Source organism: Lithobates pipiens, unplaced genomic scaffold, assembly GCF_037356315.1.
Source record: "Lithobates pipiens isolate NorthernLeopardFrog02 unplaced genomic scaffold, aLitPip1_a1.2 Scaffold_19, whole genome shotgun sequence".
NCBI lineage: Eukaryota > Metazoa > Chordata > Amphibia > Anura > Ranidae > Lithobates > Lithobates pipiens.
The window spans coordinates 442,179,314-442,200,303 of record NW_027507764.1 but is presented as its reverse complement, the minus strand read 5'-3'; the positions used below and the strand labels follow the sequence as shown (position 1 = coordinate 442,200,303).

The following is a 20,990-nucleotide window of genomic DNA, read 5'->3' as shown; positions in this document are numbered from 1 at the left end:
GAGAGTAATACACACTAATACTGTCTTGCAAACTTCTATGCATTATTCATTGAAATATTCAGAGAGCTCAATCCAGTGACAGTCAGAGTAGGACAGCAAAGTCAAGCCAGTCACAGCCTGTCCAGAGTAGAGGATCTCCCAACTGGGATTCCTTATCTATTTTGGGTGCTGTTCTACATTCCTGAGAGACATGATCCCCTTCTGAAGATGCTAGTTGTCTGGCTTATACACTGACCAAATGGGTTCAGTAAGGTTTGGGTTGTTGACCTTGAACAAGTATACATATCAGTAAAATCAGAGTTAAAGTGGTTGTAAATTTAGGATAATAAATAACTGCCATTCCCTCCGATTTATCAAGCTCTAAAGTGATTTGGTTTGTGAAACATGTTAACCTTGCCTTTCCAGTCCTGTTGTGTCCTGGCATAGTGATGTTACAGTTCCCTGAAAAAGTATTCATACCCCTTGAAATGTTCCACATTTTGTCATGTTACAACCAAAAATATAAATACATTTTATTGGAATTTTATGTGATAGACCAACACATACGTTTCACATAATTGTGAAGTGGAAGGGAAATGATAAATGGTTTTTAACATTATTTACAAATAAATATGTGAAAAGGGTGGCATGCATTTGTATTCAGCCCCCTTTACTCTGATACCCCTAACTAAAATCTAGTGGAACCAATTGCCATAAAAAGTCACCTAATTAGTAAATAGAGTCCACCTGTGTGTAATTTAATCTCAGTATAAATACAGCTGTTCTGTGAAGCCCTCAGATGTTTGTTAGAGAATCTTAGTGAGCAAGCAGCATCATGAAGGCCAATGAACACATCAGACAGGTCAGGGATAAAGTTGTGGAGAAGTAAAAAAAAAAAAAGCAGAGTTAGGTTATAAAAAAATATCCCAAGCTTTGAACATCTCACTGAGCACTGGTCAATCCATCATCCAAAATGAAAAGAGTATGGAACAACTGCAAACCTACCAAGACATGGCTGTCCACCTAAACAGACCGGGCAAAAAGAGCATTAATCAGAGAAGTCAAGAGGCCCATGGTAACTCTGGAGGAGTTGCAGAGATCCACAGCTCAGGTTGGAGAAGCTGTCCACAGGACAACTAGCAGTTGTGCACACCACAAATCTGGCCTTCATAGAAGAGCAGCAAGAAGAAAGCCATTGTTGAAACAAAAGCCATAAGAAGTTACGTTTGCAGGTTGCGAGAAGCCATGTGGGTGGGTGGGGGTGGGGGCACAGCAAACATATGGAAGAAGATGCTCTAGTAAGATGAGACCAAAATTTAACTTTTTGGCCTAAAAACAAAACTCTATGTGTGGCAAAAAACTAACACTGCACATGACCCTGAACACACCACCCCCACATGAAACATGATGGCGGCAATGTTTTTCTTCAGCAGGGACAGGGAAGCTGGTCAGAGTTGATGGGAAGATGGATGGAGCCAAATACAGGGCAATCTTAAAAGAAAACATGTTGGAGTCTGCAAAGATTCAAGACTGGGGCAGAGGTTCACCTTCCAGCAGGACAATGACCCTAAACAAACAGCCAGAGCTACAATGGAATGGTTTAGATCAAAGCATGTGTTAGAATGGTCCAGTCAAAGTCCAGACCTAAATCCAATTGAGAATCTGTGGCAGGACGTGAAAATTGCTGTTCACAGACACTCTCCATCCAATCTGACAGAGCTTGAGCTATTTTGCAAAGAAGAATGTGCAAACATTTCACTCTAGATGTGCAAAGCTGGTAGAGACATATCCAAAAAGACTTGCAGTTGTAATTGCAGTGAATGGTGGTTCTACAATGTAATGACTCGGGGGGGGGGGGGGGGGCTGAATACTAATGCACACTACACTTTTCATACTTTTTTTGTAAAAAATTCAGAAAACAATTTATCATTTTCCTTCCACTTCTCAATTATGTGCCACTTTGTGTTTGTCCATCACATAAAATTCCAATAAAATACATTTACGTTTTTGTTTGAAATGAAAAATGTGGAACATTTCAAGTGGTATGAATACTTTTTCAAGGCACTGTATGCTTGGATTTTAAAGCATTTATACTTCTGAATATTGGAGTGCGGTCACCTGTTTTGCACATACTTTTAAAGTACTGTGCTTCCTTGCATTATTCAATGTAGATATCACTGAACCTGAAAGCCCACTATTCTTCAGAATGTGTGTTTCAATAGCCAAACCATTATATTTAGCGTTTGTAAGGTAGGATGGAACAATGGTCCCTGCGAAAGCAGGTCTGGACGTAGTGGTAGGGTCTATGGGGCCCCTACCGCCATCTTTATGATCTCTGCATACCAAGATCTTCTGGGCCATTCTGGGGCCACAATAAGCACCAACTTGCTTTCCTGCTTTATCCTGCAAAGAAGCCGTGGTAGCAGCAGAATAGAGGGAATGCAGAAATCAGTGAGAATTGATCCCACAGGGTCACCAATGCATCTGTTCTGTATGCGAGTGGATCCCTTTTTCTTGATACAAAGTTGTTGCCTTTCTTGTTGAATATGGACGCAAACAAATCTACATCCTTCTTTGGCATATAGCCAGGAAGATGTCAGGGTGGAGGGACCATTCCATCGGGAACAACTGCTGGCAACTGCCAATTCTCTACCCCTGGAATGAAGATTGCCAATATGCACGGCACATGCCTTTCTGCCCAGGTTAGGATATGGTTTACCTCTCCCTGGGTTGCATGACTTCTGGGGCCCCTTGGTGATTGATATAAGCCACTGCTGTGGAATTGTCAGATTGAATTCTGACAGGACAATTCTGCAACCTGAATGTCCAGGCCTTTAGGGCTAGGTGCGCTGCCCGAATCTCTAGAATGTAGATGGGCAAGATCCTTTTGGTTCTGGACCATTTCCCTTGGACAGTTGACTCTTCCAGGAATAACATCTGTTGTTACCACCTTCCAGGTAACTGGTAAGAAGGATTTCCTCTTTTGCAGATTCTCGGATAACCTCCACCTACTGAGGCTCTGGTGGCACACTTTTGGCAACAGACGCATTGGAAAATCTAGCTCTTGGAGCTTCTTGTTCCAGGCAGACAGGATACTGTTTTTCAGCAGTCTCGAATGAAACAGAGCATAGGAAACTGCTTTGGATGAAGCCACCATCTTTTCCAACAACCACATGCAAAGGCGAATAGAAGGACTCTTCTTCTCCCTGAGCACCTTAACCAGCTCCTTTATGGCGCTGATCTTTGCACTGTATCTGTAACCAGACCCAAGTACTTTAGTCTTCTTAATGGTTTTAAAGAAGATTTCTCTAGGTTGAGGACCCAACCTAGGTATTCCAGGTAGTTGACTGTGGTGACCAAGCTTTGATCTAAGCGGGCTACCGACCGGTCTATCAAGAGCAAGTCGACTAGGTATGCATTTATTGTTATACCTTGAGTCCTTAATATGGCTAGAGGAAGGGCCAGAAGTTTTGTAAACCGAGGTCCAGTAACTAGACCAAAAGGCAAGGCTACAAACTGAAAATTACGTTTTTCTACTTCGAAGCGCAGATATTTCTGGTGAGCGGGGAAAATAGGCACATGCAGGTATGCATCCTTGATGTCGACTGATGCCAGATGTTCTCCTCCTTGTAGGATTGAGACTACTGATCGGATTGATTCCATTTGAAAAGAGCAATTATTCAGGAACCAGTTTAGGTCTTTGAGATCTAGAATGAGTCTGACATCTCCATTTGGTTTTGGCACCGTGAAAAGGTTTGAATAAAACTCCAACACCTGCTCTTCCATGGGGACCCCATGATCACCTTTTGCAACAAAAGTCGGTCTAACGCTTGAAAGAGAGACTTCTTTTTCTCTGGATTTTTGGGGACATATGACCTGAGGAAACGAGGAGATGGGAATTCTCATAACTCTAGTTTGTAACCTAGAGCTATTGGAGTCATGTCTCGAAACTCCTTCATAAGGAGGCTTTAGCATTCTCTCTTTCCTCCCTGGTTTCCTCCCCAGGACTTCTCTTGTCCCTGGGGTTGACCCTGAGGTTTACCTCTTGAACCTGACGGTGGAGGCCATCGCGACTGCCTGGAGGGTGATGTCCCTGGCAATGGAGAAAGAGCCTGTTTAAATGAAGGACATGTACTCTTTTCTTAACTGGCAAAAGGGTCCTTTTCCTACTTGATATCTTTTGGATATATTTGTCCAAATCATCTCCAAACAGCCTTTCACCACAGAAAGAAAAACCAGCCAGGAGCTTTTTTCATGGCACTTTGGCTGACCAACTTTTCAACCATAGGATTCTATGCATATGCACCAACCCAAGCGTAAGGAGAGAGGTCTGAAGAATAGAATCTCTGATTGCGTCAATTGCAAAGCTCGGCTAAATCTTGGGCCTTCTTTTCAGGGAAAACCTTGAGCACCTGTTTCAAGTGGTCTCTCAATGATTGACATACCCCAATTGCTGCCACTGCAGGTTGAGCTATTAAACCTGCCAAAGAAAAAAATGTTTTTTAACAGGAATTCCAATTTTTCTATCGGTTGGATCTCTAAGCATTTGAGCATTGTCAACCGGGACACGACAATACATTACAGCTGAGAGTAGTTTTAAATTACATTTTTTCCTTTAGAAATGTAATTTTGCTGTGGTATTGTTCTAAACACAGGAAAGATGTCTTACTTTACAGGCATACTAAGGACACTCCTCAGGCACGATATTTAACCACTTCATACAGGGCACTTAAACACGTTCCTGCCCAGAACAATTTTGAGCTTTCAGCGCTGTCGCACTTTGAATGACAATTGCGCGGTCATGCTAAACTGTACCCAAATGAAATTTTTATCATTTTTTTCCCACAAATAGAGCTTTCTTTTGGTGGTAATTGATCACCTCTATGGTTTTTATTTTTTGCTAAACAAATAAAAAAATACCGAAAATTTAGAAAAAAAACGTTTTTTTTTGTTTCAGTTTCAAAACTTTGTAAATAAGTAAGTTTTCTCCTTCACCGATGGGCACTGATGGGACTACACTGATGGGCACTGATAAGGTGGCACTGATGGGCACCGATGAGGTGGCACCAATGAAGTGGCACTGATGAGGTGGCATTGATGGACACTGATATGTGGCACTGATAGGCGGCACTGATGGGCACTGATAGGTGGCACTGATGGGCGACATGGATGTGCACTGATAGGTAGCACAAATTGGCACTGATAGCTGGCATGGATTGGCATGGATAGGCGGTACAGATGGGCATGGATAAGCGGCACAGATGGGCATGGATGGGCACTGATAGGCGGCACAGATGGTCACTGATAGGCGGCATGGATGGGCACTGATAGGCGGCATTGTATTGTTTTATACTGTACTAATGGATGCCAATCTGTGCCAAACAATAATGCATGCCAATCAGTGATGCCCATTGTGGGCACTGATTGGAATCCTTTGTGGGCACTGATTGGCATCCATTGTGGGCACTGACTGGAATCCCTGGTGGTCTAGGGTGGCATACCTTGTGCTGGGCATCCCTGGTGGTCTAGTGGCGTCCCTGGTGGTCCAGTGTGGGCATCCTCGGGGGGCTGCGCTGATAATCGATCAGCACAGACCCCCTTGGAAGAGGAGCAGCCGATTGGCTCTGAGGAAAAGCCGATCACCGGCTGATCACGTGGTAAAGAGTCTCCATCGGAGACTCTTTACTGAGATCGTAGTTGCGGGGTGTCAGACTGACAACCCGCAACAACAATCGCCGCGATGCGTGCCCCGGGGGCGCGCAGTGGCTCAAAATCCTCATCACGTCATATGACGTCCAGGCAGGATTTTGAAACCACTTTGCCGCCGTGCTTTTGTTATAGGGCGGGCGGCAAGTGGTTAAAGGAATATTTCATGTTTATTGTTTCTCTTTAAGCATTATTAAAATCACTGCTCCCGAAAAAAACAACCGTTTTTAAAACTTTTTTTGCATTGATACATGTCCTTTGGGGCAGAACCCGGGTCCCCAAACACTTTTTATGGCAATAACTTGCATATAAGCCTTTAAAATTAGCACTTTTGATTTTTAACGTTTGTGTCCCATAGACATTAATGGTGTTCAAACACATTTTTTGCCTGTTCGCATGTTCTGCTGCAAACTGAACTGGGGGGTGTTCTGCTCATCCATACTCTCCTACAAAAGCCTACATGCATGTCTAATAGGGTGCAGTTAACTAGTCTGCCACTAGGTGGCTCCATCCTGGAATAGTGTATACAGGTGCTAGATCCCTTTTAGCTAGAGCCCTCCTGTAGTGATGTCACGAGTGAGTCAGTTTTCAAATATATGCTAGGTTGGGAGGAGACTAATGGAATTGGGGAATGGGAGCCAAATGTAGTCAGTTAAGTGGAGGCCCTAGACAGGGCTGGTAGACAGAGAGAGATAATCCTGCACTCAGAAGAGCTCACCGTAGTCATCCTATCTCTTATGGTGGTGGAGGCATGAGCTGGTTGCAAAAGGCTTTTTAGCCCAAGCCAAGTGTACTAAAGCCAGAGGTGTAACTGCAGCGATATGGTCTCAAGAACTACAGGTAAGGAGTTATGAGATGGACGCAGATAGCCTAAGGCAAGCCATAGCCCTCTGAGTGAGTATCCACACAGGTAACTGAGGAGCAACAAAAGAAGTGAGCTTTCTTGTTTGTCCACCAGCTCTGTTTTTTTAGACACTACTGCTGTCTGTCCCTTAATAGCTGGTGCATGCATGCCACTCCAGCACAGCCCCTCTCCTCACACATATACACAATGCTCCCCTATTCAGAAATAGTTTTCACTAACCAATGCACCCATGAACAGTCCAGCCCTACTTATTTGCATACCTGTTTCAGGTAAGGGATGCAACGAATTGAAGTAAGAGGGTAAACATAACAGCCAGATAAGTAACATTTCTATAATATGACAAACACCTTACTAGTACATTTCCAAACACTCAGCAGCAATGATATTGTTTTATTCATATACAGGCACTAACATACCTCTTTGTTCTTTGGATATCTTTGATATAACAACTGGGATGCTATGCTCAGCTCCTCCCTAGAAAAAAAACACAAAAAATAAAAAATTAATTTTTACATGTGAGAAATTAGCATTAAAGCTATTTTTAGTAAATAACATAATACCCACCATCGTAAAGTTTTGACATTAAGCAATATTGCTTATCCTAGTATGCATACATAGTATACTCCTATCCTACCAGTCAGCTTTATGTGAACTGCTGTGACCTGCATTCCTATGCATACATCAGAGCACCATCGTGCGTTATCCATGTTTGAAATGTTCAAATCTGACATTAAGGCCCACAGAGCTTTGCTTCAGTTATTGTCAAGTGTACAGACACTCAGTGACAGGTAAGATACAAACCTTGCCAGAAAAGACAAACGCGGTAAGGAGATTACACAGCTTATAGACCACAAAGAGGAAAGAAAACCTGTAGAAAACTGTATTAAAAATGTTTATTGAAAAGTAAAAGACTTCCAACCATTAGCAGAATATTAACAAGCATCTATTGTCAAAATGTAAAAATATGTATTAATTTTTACATTGTATTTTATTTATTTCTAGCCTACTCCAATTAATCTGAACAGCCTTGTAGTTTGCAAACTTACTTTGTGAAGATCCCCAAACATGGGTGTAGCATAAGGGGTCGCAGGGGTCGTAATTGCAACCCCGCCCCTGATTCAGGGGGGCCCATGCCGTCTCCCTCTCACATTTAGGTTTAAATCACTGTGCCTATGTGGGCGGTGAAGTCACATGAGGTGTATATGATGGGCCAGACCACTCCCCATCCCTGCCCCCTCATCTCCCCATCACTCTCACTCCAGGTGAATCCCTGGTGATGTCACCTTGCTCTTCTCTTATTGCCCACCCACCTGTCCTCACTGATGGCGGGGCCCGGCTGGGAGTACCTGCTCTCGAACAGGAGCCACTCGGGTGCAGAGGATCCTACAAGCAAGTTCATCACACGGTGAGAGTGGAGCATGGGGGATGTGGAGGGACAGTCCAGGACACTGACAGGTCTGGGTGTTTCTGCACATTATGTGGACTGAGCAGAGCTGAAACTAGGGGGGACATGTACCCTGGTGCTACATGTTGGGTGCCGCCGCAATCAGCAGTAGTGACAGCCGCCCCACTACTCCTGTCAAACCAGAACCAGAAGTGAGAAGGAGAGAGCTGGGAGGAGACTTCTGTGCGTAGTCGCCAACTGTCCCACTTGTTAGCTGTGTTGAGCTCCATCCCGGGAACTGAACGAGTCTCTCCAACAGTAATCCGGATCCTGTGCATTACAGTCGCCAGCTCCTTTCACCCTCTGTGCTTGCAGTGAGAGCTCTGCATGGTCAATTCAGCTGCTGAAGGGAGGAACAGGGCAATGGGCATCCCTGCCAGAGAGAGAGACACAAGCTGCCTGCATGGAGGGATAAGCGGAGCACGTTGTGCAGAAGAATCCAGCGGTAACTGAAATCTCTACAGACTACAGGTCTGATTTTAATTAGAATTGAAAAGTTTTATTTTGATTTCTTATCAACATTTAAGTGGTTGTAAATGGTGCTGCAGTGACAAAGGTAGAGCATGATTAAAGCCATGATTATCACTGTCACTGGGACATTAGGTTGCTATTAGCCCTTGTACACACGGTCGGAGATTCCGACGGAATGTGTCCGATTGGACCGTTTTGCCGGATATTCCGACTGTGTGTGGTCTGCATCGGACCGACGGACCAACTTTTCCAACTTCTCGGTAAAATTTTCAGACAAAATGCTCCGATCATGTGTAGAGAATTCCGATCGGACAAAGTGCCACGCATGCTCAGATCAAATTCCTACACCAAAGCTATTGGCTACTAGCGTGAACGTAGTCCCGTTGTAACGAAATAACGTAATCACGTTGGATTTTCCGACAACTTTGTCCGACCGTGTGTATGCAACAGTTTCGGACAAAATCCGTCGGACAAAATTCAACGGATTTGGTTGTCAGAATCTGTACAAGGGCTTAGAGATGTAATACTGTCATTATAATATGTAGGAAGAAATGAAAAGCTGCTAAAGTGACCATTTGCACTGCAAATGTACTTGTATATTTATTTAATTGGTAATATGAAGATGTGTATATTTATTTGGGTTTGTTATTATCGTTTATACCAAACTATAATAATTAATCCAAATAAATATCCTCATGTTTATATTACCAATATACAAGTATAAAAGCACTTTCACAGTGCAAATGATCACTTTACCAGTTTTTCATGTCTTCATACACATTATGATGATATCTCCAATAGTAACCCAATGACAATAATAATAGATACATGCAGTAGAATGTCCTGAGCCCCTGGAGGTTGCCCCGGGTCCCTGCTTCTGCGTTCACTGAAATCATAGCAGCATCTCTCCTCACCACTTGCCATCTGTCTCAACAGATAAGACAGTATGTTTCAAAGCCGAGGAAAGCTTCTCTGCACAGTATGAAGGCGTGTTCATGGGGTGTGCCTGGGCACACCCTAATCTAGGGCTAATCTAGGGCTTGGTAGCCCATTGGATCCTGGAAAGGAGGGGTGATAGGGGCAGTATTTAGTGGAATTGACGGGCTGTATTTTCCTCCTGCAGCAACGCAAAGCCAAATTCTCCTGCTCTCCCTCCTGCTGGCATCCAGCTGCTGCATGAGGAAAATACAGCTCATTGTTTCCTTGAAGGGGCCCCAACACTGACATAGGGTTCTGGGTCACAGGAGTCGCAGGGGCAATCCCGTCCATCCTATTATCTCCAGGCAGGATCATGGGGCCTCCCTGCCACATTAAGTTCTACACCTGGATAGGGAGGGCAGCATATACAGGAACCGACTCCCTCTATTTTCCTCCTTCAGCTGCTGAAAGCTGGTAGGAGAGGAGGAGATGACTTTCAGCAGCTGCAGGAGGAAAATGGAGGGGGTCAGTTTCTGTATATCCCGACTCAGGTCCTCTGTGACTCCCCTAACCTCCCCCCCCCCCCCACACAGAGCTGCCAGCTTTCCTTGCTCTCCCACAGGCTGCTGCAAGGAATGTTTTAGGATGGAGAGCAGGGGAAGGGGCAGACAAATATGTAATTTATTGGCCCCCTTCATTTTCTGAAGTAACACAGTGAGTGACCAGTACCGATCACTCACTCTGTTCATTCATACCTAAAGCATTATTGAAAAAAAGAATGAAAAATAAAGTTGTAAAAATGAAAAACTACTCACTGACACTGTCCACACACCATACACTGCCCTACTGACTGACACAGTCCACTGCCCTACTGACTGACACAGTCCACTGTCCTACTGACTGACACAGTCCACTGTCCTACTGACTGACACTGTCCATTGCCTTACTAACTGACACTGTTCACTGCCTTACTGACTGACACTGTCCACTGCCCTACTGACACTGTCCACTGCCTTATTCACTGCCACTGTTCACTGCCCTACTGACTGACACTGCCCACTGCCCTACTGACTGACACTGTCCACTACCCTACTGACTGACACTGTCCACTGCCCTACTGACTGACAATTCTCACTGCCTTACTGCCAATGTCCACTGCCTTACTGACTGACACTGTGCACTGCCTTACTGACTGACAATTTCCACTGCTCTACTGACACTGTACATTGCCTTACTGACTGACACTGTCCACTGCCCTACTGACTGACACTATTCACTGCCCTACTGACTGACACTGTTCACTGCCCTACTGACACTGTCCACTGTCCTACTGACTGATACTGTCCACTGCCTTACTGACTTACACTGTCCACTGCCTTACTGACTGGCACTGCCCACTGCCCTACTGACATTGTCCACACACCATCCTCTGCCTTACTGACACTGTTCACTGTTCTACTGACACCATCCTCTGCCCTACTGACACTGTTCACTGTTCTACTGACACCATCTTCTGCCCTACTGACACCCTCCATTGCCCTACTGACACTGTCTGCTGACATTGTCCGCACACCATTCACTCTACTACTGACACTGTCCACTGCTCTACTGACTGACACCATCCACTTTTAAGGCAGGAAAAGTTATATTTTTACAGTGACATTTGTTTTATTATATTTTTCCAAGTTCTTTACTATTTAGTTAAGCCTTGCTAGGTAATTTCTTAAAAAAAATAAAGGTGGATGACCCATGGTGATCTTTGATAACTTTACTTGTTGTTCGGGTAGATAGCCATCTCTCAAAGGTTGTCTACCCCCGTTTTAGGGTATTCAAACGATTTTGGAGAAACTCTCTACATTTTGACATACTGTACCTCCCCAATTCTTTTGACTTACCTTCAATATCAAAATAAAGATAATAACGCTTTAGCCACTTTGAGTAGATTGGCACATGGTGGAAGCTGCAGGTGGTAGTGGGTCTCCAGGTCAACTTTTGTATCGGGGCCTACAAGCTTAAAGCTACACCTCTTTACTCAAGCATTTACTTCCTCTAATTCCATGATACATATTCACTATGCCCTGTGAGTAGGCACTGCTTTGCCACACATTTCACAGAGCCTGCCTTCTGATCTACAGAGGAGCTGAGAGAAGACATTTCAAAATGTGGAATCAGTAGAGGAATCACTGCTTTCAGGCAGCAAGGTACCATGGGATATGTAGTCCAATATTCTAAAAAAAATAACAGGAGAAGCTGCACAGCATGCACAGAATCCCTGAAAGTTGTGGAAAGAGCAGAAAGGCAGAACCCACAACATGAAAGGAGATTTTTCAAGTAAGCTTATAATTAAACAAAAATAACTATTGTTTGGATTGCTAATGCAAGGATTGCTATTTTTGCAGGGTACTGCTAGCACAGGGTATTATAACCCAGATAGCAAGGATAACTTGCCAAAAATTTGTGGCAGTGGTGAATTGTAAGTCTGTTAACTTGCTGCATGTTTTCACTGGCAAGTTGTACACTTGCAGAGTACTTGAAGCACAAGTTCTAGTTGACACTTTTCCAATTTGTAGCAAATTTGCATGGCAAGTCTCTAACAAGAGCAAAGTTGCAGTGGTGAGTCTGCAGCAAGAGCTCTGCAAGTCTACAGCATGAAAATTCAGCCACAGTGACCCCTGTGTTGGGATGACTATTGCACAATATAACTGAACCAGCACCTGCAGCAGGCCTACAGAATGCTTACAAAGAAAGTTGATCTGGAGTCATGCAATGCACACTTTCTGCAATTGTGCAACAAACTTGTGAAACGCGGCAAGTCTAGCAATAGCTTAGCAAGTGATTTTTAAAATTGCAGCATGATTGCTTATCTGGAAACCTTTACAGCAACACATAAAAAAAAAAAGCAATGTATCTATTGCCATACTATATGCTGCATAAATACAGGGGAACACAATAATTAGGCAAATAAACTGTGTTTAATGATGACATAAGTTACCTTCAGCTCTTTGGTAAACGAAATAAAAAAGTTGTCTAGCAGCTTTTATTGCCAAAATACTCACCTCCACTCTGGCACTGTCACCCACGAATTTCCCTGCTCAAATCTACGATGTTGGTTCTCTTTTAATTTAAGTGCTAACTCCATTTTCTGAGAGCACTGGCAGTCAAGGATATACCCTGCAAATGTGTCATTATGCCATCCTAGTATCACAGTAGTAGCCTGTACAAGGTAAAGAACTGCACTCATCATTACTTGAGTGATCACCACCAACATTGGACAAGATGTCACTAGGATAGAAAGTGACTGAAAATAAAAAATTTGACCTCATCAGAAACATAGAGATAATCTCCCAAATGAGGACATCAGTTATTGTAACAATTGTGTAAGAGGGATTTATTTTCCCTTTGGTGAAATTTTCCCTACCTTTTGTGTATCTGAAAACAACAAAAAAAAGTTTAAACCATCCTGTACTAAATCCAGAAATAAAAAAAAGGTTTGGGATTTAAATATACTTTAAAATAATTCTCCAAAGTTGGATTTCATTCAGAACTTTATTCTGAAGGAGGGCTGGGACACCTGTTGTGTTCTTTGCTGTTTGTAACTCCTTTAGACTTCCAGTGGCTCATTCTAAGGTCAGTATAGCAGAAAGGATTAGGGTAAGGTTAGGGTAAACCCTCATCAATAGAGAGAGGCACAAACAAGAATAAAATGCTTTTGCAGAGTGGCGAAGGCTTTGGCCCCTTTAACACTTGTGTGACTTGCCATAGGACTTGGGACTGCAAAGTCACATGACAAGTCATACCCCATGATTTCCAATGAGTACTGTTCATATCAGTCCCTGCACTTCAAAGTAGTCCCTGCACTACTTTGGTCCAACTTTGATGCGACTTGAGGTCAATAGACCTCAAGATTACTCCGGCTTTAAGCCAAGTAGCACAACTTTCAGGTCGCACAAGCGTAAAATGGACCTTATAATCTCTGTTGGGCATTCATTGTTGTCTCTGTCTTCAGTAATTACATTTTCCATGCCCATAGTCAGCACAGTAGAAGGCAATAGACAAAACTAAAAAATGTCAGGAGTCCAATTTTAATGTTGGCTGTACTGAGGTTTTATTGTTTTCTCTGATCCCACTGGGTGACATTTACCTCACTTCCAGTTCCAGTGACTGCACTCTCTGAGACAGGAAGTGAGGGGAGATCTTTCTAATTGCAGGACACAGCCTGCAACAATAACACACTTATTCAGTACAGTGGGGGAAGGATTATAACCTCTGTTCTTTTTTTTTTTGTATCAATAATTCTTATTGAATATCAAGAATGTATATAGGGTTACAAAAGAGTAAAGTAAAAGTAAAAGTAAAAGTAACCAAATATTATCAGAAAATATCAAGTGAGGAAGATCCACATAGAACTTAATTGGTAGGAATGGGCTGGATATTCAAGGCAAGCGTAAGTTTCACTCGAACAACAGCTGTTAATTTCTTCTATGAACAAACCAACATATAGGGTGCTCACTGCAAGTTTGCCTGCCGTGGAGCACCCCATAATGCACTTTGAGATCACAGTGCATTGAGGTTGCTAATTGGCCAAAGCATGCGTTTGAACTGCATGCTTTTGGCCAATCAAAGTGTGATGTGCTGTGAGAGCTATGATTGGCCAAAGGCAGGGTGCCTTTGGCCAATCATGGCTCAGGGACTAAGTCCACGCCCCACACTATAAAAGGCTGCATACACAGAGGCAGTATATGTGTTGGAGTGGTTATAGCGTAGGCAGGTTAGTTAGTGGATAGAGTGTGTAGTCAGTGTAGTAAATATACCACAGTGCAGTCAGTGTAGTATATATTACAGTGCAGTCAGTGTAGTATATATATTACAGGGCAGTCAGTGTGAATATATATTACAGTACAGGCAGTGTAGAATATATTTTGCAATGCAGTCAGTGTAGTATAATGTATATATTATGGTGCAGGCAGTGTAGAATATATTTTGCAGTGCAGTTTGTGTAGTGTATATAACGCAGTGCATAGTATATACTACAGTGCAGTGCAGGGTGTATATACTGCAGTGCAGAGTATATCATGTGGTGAATAGTATATACTACAGTGCAGTGCAGAGTATATAGTGCAGTTCATAGTATATACTACATTGCAGTGCAGAGTGTATATATTGCAGTGCACAGTATTTCATGCAGTGCAGGGTATATACTACAGTACAGTTTAGTGTATACATTACAGTACCATGCACAGTATATAGTGCAGTGCAGAGTATATAATACACTGTATTTTGGTGTGAATAACAGTATAGTGCAGTGTATATAATACAATACAGTGTAGTGTGAATAACACAGTGTTGTGCTGCTACTGAAGTGTCAGTGTGTCACCACTGAGCCCATTTTTCTTTTAATAACCTTTTTTTTTTGCAATATCAGGTTCTGTTGCTGCATTATTAGTACTCCCTCTTCTGTGTTGCAGGTGTTTTTCCTTCTGCGTCAGCCCAGCAGTGGTATACCTTTGATTCTTTTTTTTCAATGGCACAGCAGCACTAAGAATATTTAAGACATAATTGCTGTCCCCCCTTCTGCATCACAGGTGTTTCTCTTTCTGCTTCAGCAGTGGTTCCCTTTTTCTTTTTTGGTCATTCTTATTTTTTTACATTTATTTCAGTTTTTTTTTTGCAGCAGCAGTGAAAAAAAATCTCCACAGTTGCTGCATCATTATTTTATTTAAAAAATGTAAAAAATAAAATGGTTTATAATGCACCAAGCACAAATGTATTGTACCCAAGCACCATATTCCCTTCCCACACTCTGTAATAAAGAGTTTTAGAAATCCCCCCCCAAAAATAAAAAAAACAATAATTAAATAGTTTTAATGCACCAAGCAAAAAAAATAAACAACAAAAATCCCCACCATGTCTGGAAGGCCAACAAGGAGAGGCAGACGCTCACAGGCCCCTAAAAGAGGGCAAGCAGCCTCTGTGTCTACAAAGTGAAAAGTGGTGTCAGAGCTGGGGGCAGGGTCACCCATTTACATCACCTCCCGTTGGGGAAGAGCTGTTGCAGCTTTTTTTTTTCTTTTTTCGGTCCATCGGGTGATGTGAGATGGATCTACATCGCGGGACATTTTTATTTTTTAATAAAGGACTTGTCCCAAAGTGTCTCTTGTCTTTTTTACTATTTTTGACACTTTTTTTGTGAAATGGTAGGGGTACAATGTACCCTTTACCAATTCACATGGGGGAGAGGCTGGGATACAGGGGCCCCCCTGTTAAAGGGGGCTTCCAGATTCCGATAGGCCCCCTCCCGCAGACCCAGCAGACCCCCACAACCACTGGGCAAGGGTTGTTGGGATGAGGCCCTTGTCCCTATCAACATGGGGACAAGATGCTTTGGGGGGCTACTCCAAAGCACCCTCCCCATGTTGAGGCCATGTGACCTGGTACTTTTTCTGTAGCCTGCCAGGTTGCGTGCTCCGATAAGGGTCTGGTATGGATTTTGGGTGGACCCTAACACCATTTTATTTTTAATTTTGTTGCAGGGTTCCCCTTTAAATCCATACCAGACCTGAAGGGTCTGATATAGATTTTGGGGGGGACCCCTACATAATTTTTTTTAATTTGGCGCAGGATTCCCCTTAATATCCATACCAGACCTGAAGGGCCTGATAATGGACTGGGGGGTGAACCCATTCTGTTTTTTTTCAATGAGTTTTATCTATATTGCCGAGACCCAACAAGTCATTACAGCTGCCATCAGTTTTAAATGATTATTTTTTCCTTTAGAAATGTCATTTTGATGTGGTACTGTTCTAAACATGGGAAAACTGTGCCACTTTACAGGCATACTATAGACACCCTCCAGGTAAAATATTTAAAGGAGTATTTCATTTTTATTGTTTCACTTTAAGCATCATTAAAATCACTGCACCCGAAAAAACGGGCGTATTTAATACTTTTTTTTCATTGATGCACTTTTTATGACAATAACTTGCATATAAGCCTTTAAAATTAGCACTTTTGATTTTTCATGATCGTGTCCCTTAGACTTTAATGGTGTTCGTGTTTTCGTCCAAATTGTTTGCCTGTTCGCAAGTTCTGGTGTGAACCGAACTGGGGGGTGTTCGGCTCATCCTTAAATGCTAGTGCTCGGCTGGCTGACATTCAATGGGAATTCAACCTGTCCCCCAACTGCCTCATTTGTGACATGCTCACCAGGTAGGACTCAACATTGGCAATGCTGCAGCAGTTGAACAATCAGCAGAGGGCTATCAATGAGTACCTGTTTGACTGTGGAACAAGGACAGGCTCAGGGGAGCTTCACTTCTTTTTACCATGCCAGTGGCTACTGATAAAGGATGTATGCACTGTCATGTCGCTGTTTGAGGAGGCCACAAGGATGGTGAGCAGCGGCAATGCATGCATCAGTGACACTGCATAGTCTTCCTGCTGGAGCACATGCTTTGTGACATCATGGACAGGGCACTTGAGGAAGAACAGCGGGGGGGGAGAAAAAGACTTCTTTTCCTCTCAAGGCCCCTTTTATGCAGATATTATTCCTGCAGGGCCCCTAAACACACATGAGGAAGAGGAGGAGGAGGATCATGTCAGCATGGATGTAGAGGATAACATACAGCAGTCTTCAAGGAATGGTTTTCAGTCCCCAGAAACCCAAGGAGTTGTACATGGCTGGTAGGAGGTAGTACCTGACAATGTCATCATTAGTGACACAGAGGAATCAGAATCTCATGCCTCTTTAAAGTTACGCTGCATGGCTCTCTGATTCTGAAAAGCCTGTGAAAGGACCAGAGTATTAATGGTATCAAGGAGAGGGATCATTACTGGCTGGCAACCCTTCTTGATACACCTTACAAGGGTAAAGTTGCAGAGATCATCCTGCCTTGACAGAAGGAGCAGAGGATGAAACATCTTCAAGACGCCTTGAAGAAAAATGTGTATAATGTCTTTCCAGACCCTGGGAGGTTACTATTTCCTGCACAATGTGTTTCTGGGGCTTCTTTCGGTCAGAGGAAGAGTGGCGGAAAGGTGGCCAGCTGACCAATGCCTTTAAACAATTCTTTAGTCCTCAGCGCCCGGGGCTGTTAGGTTTAAGCAACCATCAGCAGTGTCTGAATTATATGGTGCAGGAATATGTAGGGTCACTGGGTTACTGGGTCTTAAGAATGCTCAATATGCAATCAAGCTACTGGCCTGTCCTGCATCCACCGTGCTTTCTGAACGGACATTCAGTGCTGCTGGAGGGTTTGTGATGGATTAAAGATTGCGTCTGTCCACAGACTCCATTGATAGGCTCACATTCATAAAAATGAATCAGTCTTGGATCAGCAGCTATCAAGCACCTGATGCTGATGTAACTGATTGAATTTGCTATGGATGTGGGATCCCTTGAAGACTGCCTATGCTGCTTATCTTATTCCCCATTGATTATGCTAGCTTTTAACAATATTTTTGGTTTAGGGTACCACCAACACCCAAGGCCCAATTTTTATGCACCTATTTGACAGGGGCATGTAATTTCAACTTTTATTACTAACTTTTAACAGCAGGGCCCATTTGTGCACCCAGCAAGAGTAACGGTGAGGGGTTACAGTGTTCAGGCACCACCAAAACCTAAGACCCAAATTTTCTGCACCTGTTTGGCAGGGGCATGTCATTTAATTTTTTTTACTACATTTTAACAGCAGGGCCTGTTCCTGTGCCCAACAAGAGTAACTTTGATGGGTTACAGTGTTCAGGCACCATTTGGGATAGGGGAACGGTTTGGGCCGAGCATAAGTTTGGCCTGAACATTGCCCATTCAGGCACTCTCCTAACACCCGATCTTTCTGGGCACTTAGTGGGATGTTAGCCCACCAAGCATACAGTCAATAGGTTGCTAAAGGTTCCCCGCTGAGAGATAAAGTGAAAAAAAATATTGTACAAAAAAGAATGTAAAGTTTTTAAAAATTGTCCGGCGCATTGTAACACTCCATCCCTCCTGCAGCCCATCAGAGTACCTGAGTACCTTTATGCAGCCCATGCCTCATAGAATATACATTGGAATGTTTTCTTTCCAAAATTGGGTCATTGTGGGTAATTCCACTGTTCTGGTGCTCCAGGACCTTCAAAAGTGTGATACAGTAGGTAGAAATGAAATTAGATATGTAATTTATGTTCCTAGAACGTCTGACGGTGCTTCCTGCATGTTGGGCCTCTATGTGGACAGGCTGTGAAAAAGTCTCACACATATGGTATCGCCATAGTCAGGAGGAGTAGCAGAATGTATTTTGGGGTTTAATTGGAAGTATGTATATGCTGTAAAAAAATATAGGATGCAAATAATCTCGACTCCTTCTATACACCCCTCCGTGCTTTATGAAAAATAAAAAAATCCATATAAATTAAAGCTGCCACTTAAAACAAAATCAAACTAGTATAATGGCAATAAACAAGAAACGTATAATCTCAGAGTCCACAGTAAAAAAAGTTTCTATGAAAATTGCAGCAGCACTAAAACTTTTTCCAAATCAACTGTGTTCAAACAAAGGTAATCCGATGCAGTATATGTCAGTCTCTTTGTGATACAAGTAGCTTCCACCACCATTCACCACGTGGGATAAACAAATCCCCTTTTGGGGATACACTCACCAGACCACAAAGGGTCAATGCACCTTGAATACCCAGGCTTGGACACATCAATCTCCACAAATCCACCACAGTCCACTAGATGTCAGGATTAATTTCTTTTAGGGCTCCACAAGATATATATAAAAAACATAATAACAAAATCCACATAGTGTGAACCCGTTTAAAATATTTTATTTGTATTGCCCATTATCCCCTTTAAAATATGTGTACCGAACACAATAATATTAGAGCATGTAATAAAGTAAGTATGCACTGTGCCTTGTGAAAAGATCTTCCTCCGCCGGGACCATAGACATCCACATCTGTGATAGAGCGCAGGAAGTGTCCTTAGGCGTCCGGTTAGCTGGATCAATCCGTGAGGCACAGGCGTCACTTCCGGTGGGTCACGACACTGACGCGTTTCATCATATCCGACTTCGTCTGAGGGCGTCCTCAGACGAAGTCGGATATGACAAAACGCATCAGGGTCGTGACCCACCGGAAAGGCACAGTGCAGACTTACTTTATTGCATGCTCTAATATTATTGTGTCGTATTGTGTTTGACCCTTTGTGGTCTGGTGAGTGTATCCCCAAAAGGGGATTTGTTTATCCCACATGGTGAATGGTGGTGGAAGCTACTTGTATCACAAAGAGAATGACATATACTGCATCGGATTACCTTTGTTTGACACAGTTTATTTGGAAAAAGTTTTAGCGCTGCTGCAATTTTCATAGAAACTTTTTTTTACTGTGGACCATTATACTATGTATATGCTGTGTGTGAGAAATATAATTTTTCCAAAGATATGTAGCAGTATGCATTTTGGCCCAAATTTATAAACAAAAATGACTTATTTTAAACATTTTATAATAGAAAATAAAAAAAATGTGTTTTTATATATTTTTGCTCTTTTCTTACTTATATGGCACAAAAAGGAATATAAACAGTGTTGATTAAATACCACCAACAGAAAGTACTATTTGTGTGAAAAAAATGATAAAAAATGTGTGTGGGTACAATGTTGCATGACTGAGTAATTGTCATTCAAAGGGTGAGAGCACTGAAAGATGAAAATTGGTTTGGGCAGGAAGGGGTGAATGTGCCCTATATGGAAGTGGTTAAGGGGAACCCTATGACAGAATTAAGAAAAATAACAGCATGGGGTCCCCCCAAAATCCATACCAGGAAATTTGGGTCTGGCATAGATTTTAAGGGGGAACTCCACACCAACATTTAAAAAAAAATTAAGGTGGGGCCCCCCAAAATCCATACCAGACCCTGAGCATGCAACCTGGGGGGCCAGGAAAGAGAGGGGAAGAGCAAGCACCCCCCTCCTGATCCATACCAGGCCGCTTGCCCTCAACATAGAGAAGGTGCTTTGGGATGCTCCCCAAAGCACCTTATCCCCATATTAATAGGGACAAGGGCCCTTCCCATCAACCCTGGCAGGTGGTTGTTGGGGTCTGCAGGCAGGGGGGCTTATTGGAATCTGGAAGCCCCCTTTAACAAGGGGGTCCCCAGATCCCAGCCCTCTATGTCAATGGGTGGCGGGTAAATTCACCCCTACCCATTCACCAAAAAAATTGTCAAAAAGTAAAAACCACAAGAGACAGTTTTTGACAATTGCTTTATTAAAAAAGAAAGGAAAAAGTGTCCCGCGATGTACATCCATCTTCAACCACGCTGCCCGATGGACCCGAAAAATAGAAATAATGACCATGCCCCTTCTGATGTCATGTGATGTCAGAGAGGCTGAGTCACCCTGCTACGTCAGTGGGTAGCCCAGCCCTTGCCTATATAAGAGCTGTCATAGCGAAAAGACAGCTGTCGCCCGGGAGGCCTCCCGTGGAGGCAGAGTTTTTTTTTTTTTTTTTCCATTTTTATGATCCGTCAGGAGGGGGGCTGCTCGCTCGCTACCCCTATCCGGACCTCCAGGCTGCATGCTCTGATAAAGGTTTGGTATGGAATTTGGGGGGACCCCACACCATTT

General features: G+C 43.1%; 1 protein-coding gene across 3 annotated transcripts in view; it reads right to left on the bottom strand.

Moving 5' to 3' along the window:
- Nucleotides 1-20,990, bottom strand: part of SNTG1 (syntrophin gamma 1) — a 923,961-nt gene that overhangs the window by 172,544 nt on the left and 730,427 nt on the right. For all 3 annotated transcript variants that reach the window (XM_077492670.1, XM_077492672.1, XM_077492671.1), the window contains one exon: nucleotides 6,967-7,024. In XM_077492670.1, coding sequence (XP_077348796.1) covers nucleotides 6,967-7,024 — 58 coding nt within the window. The remainder of the gene's footprint in view (nucleotides 1-6,966; nucleotides 7,025-20,990) is intronic.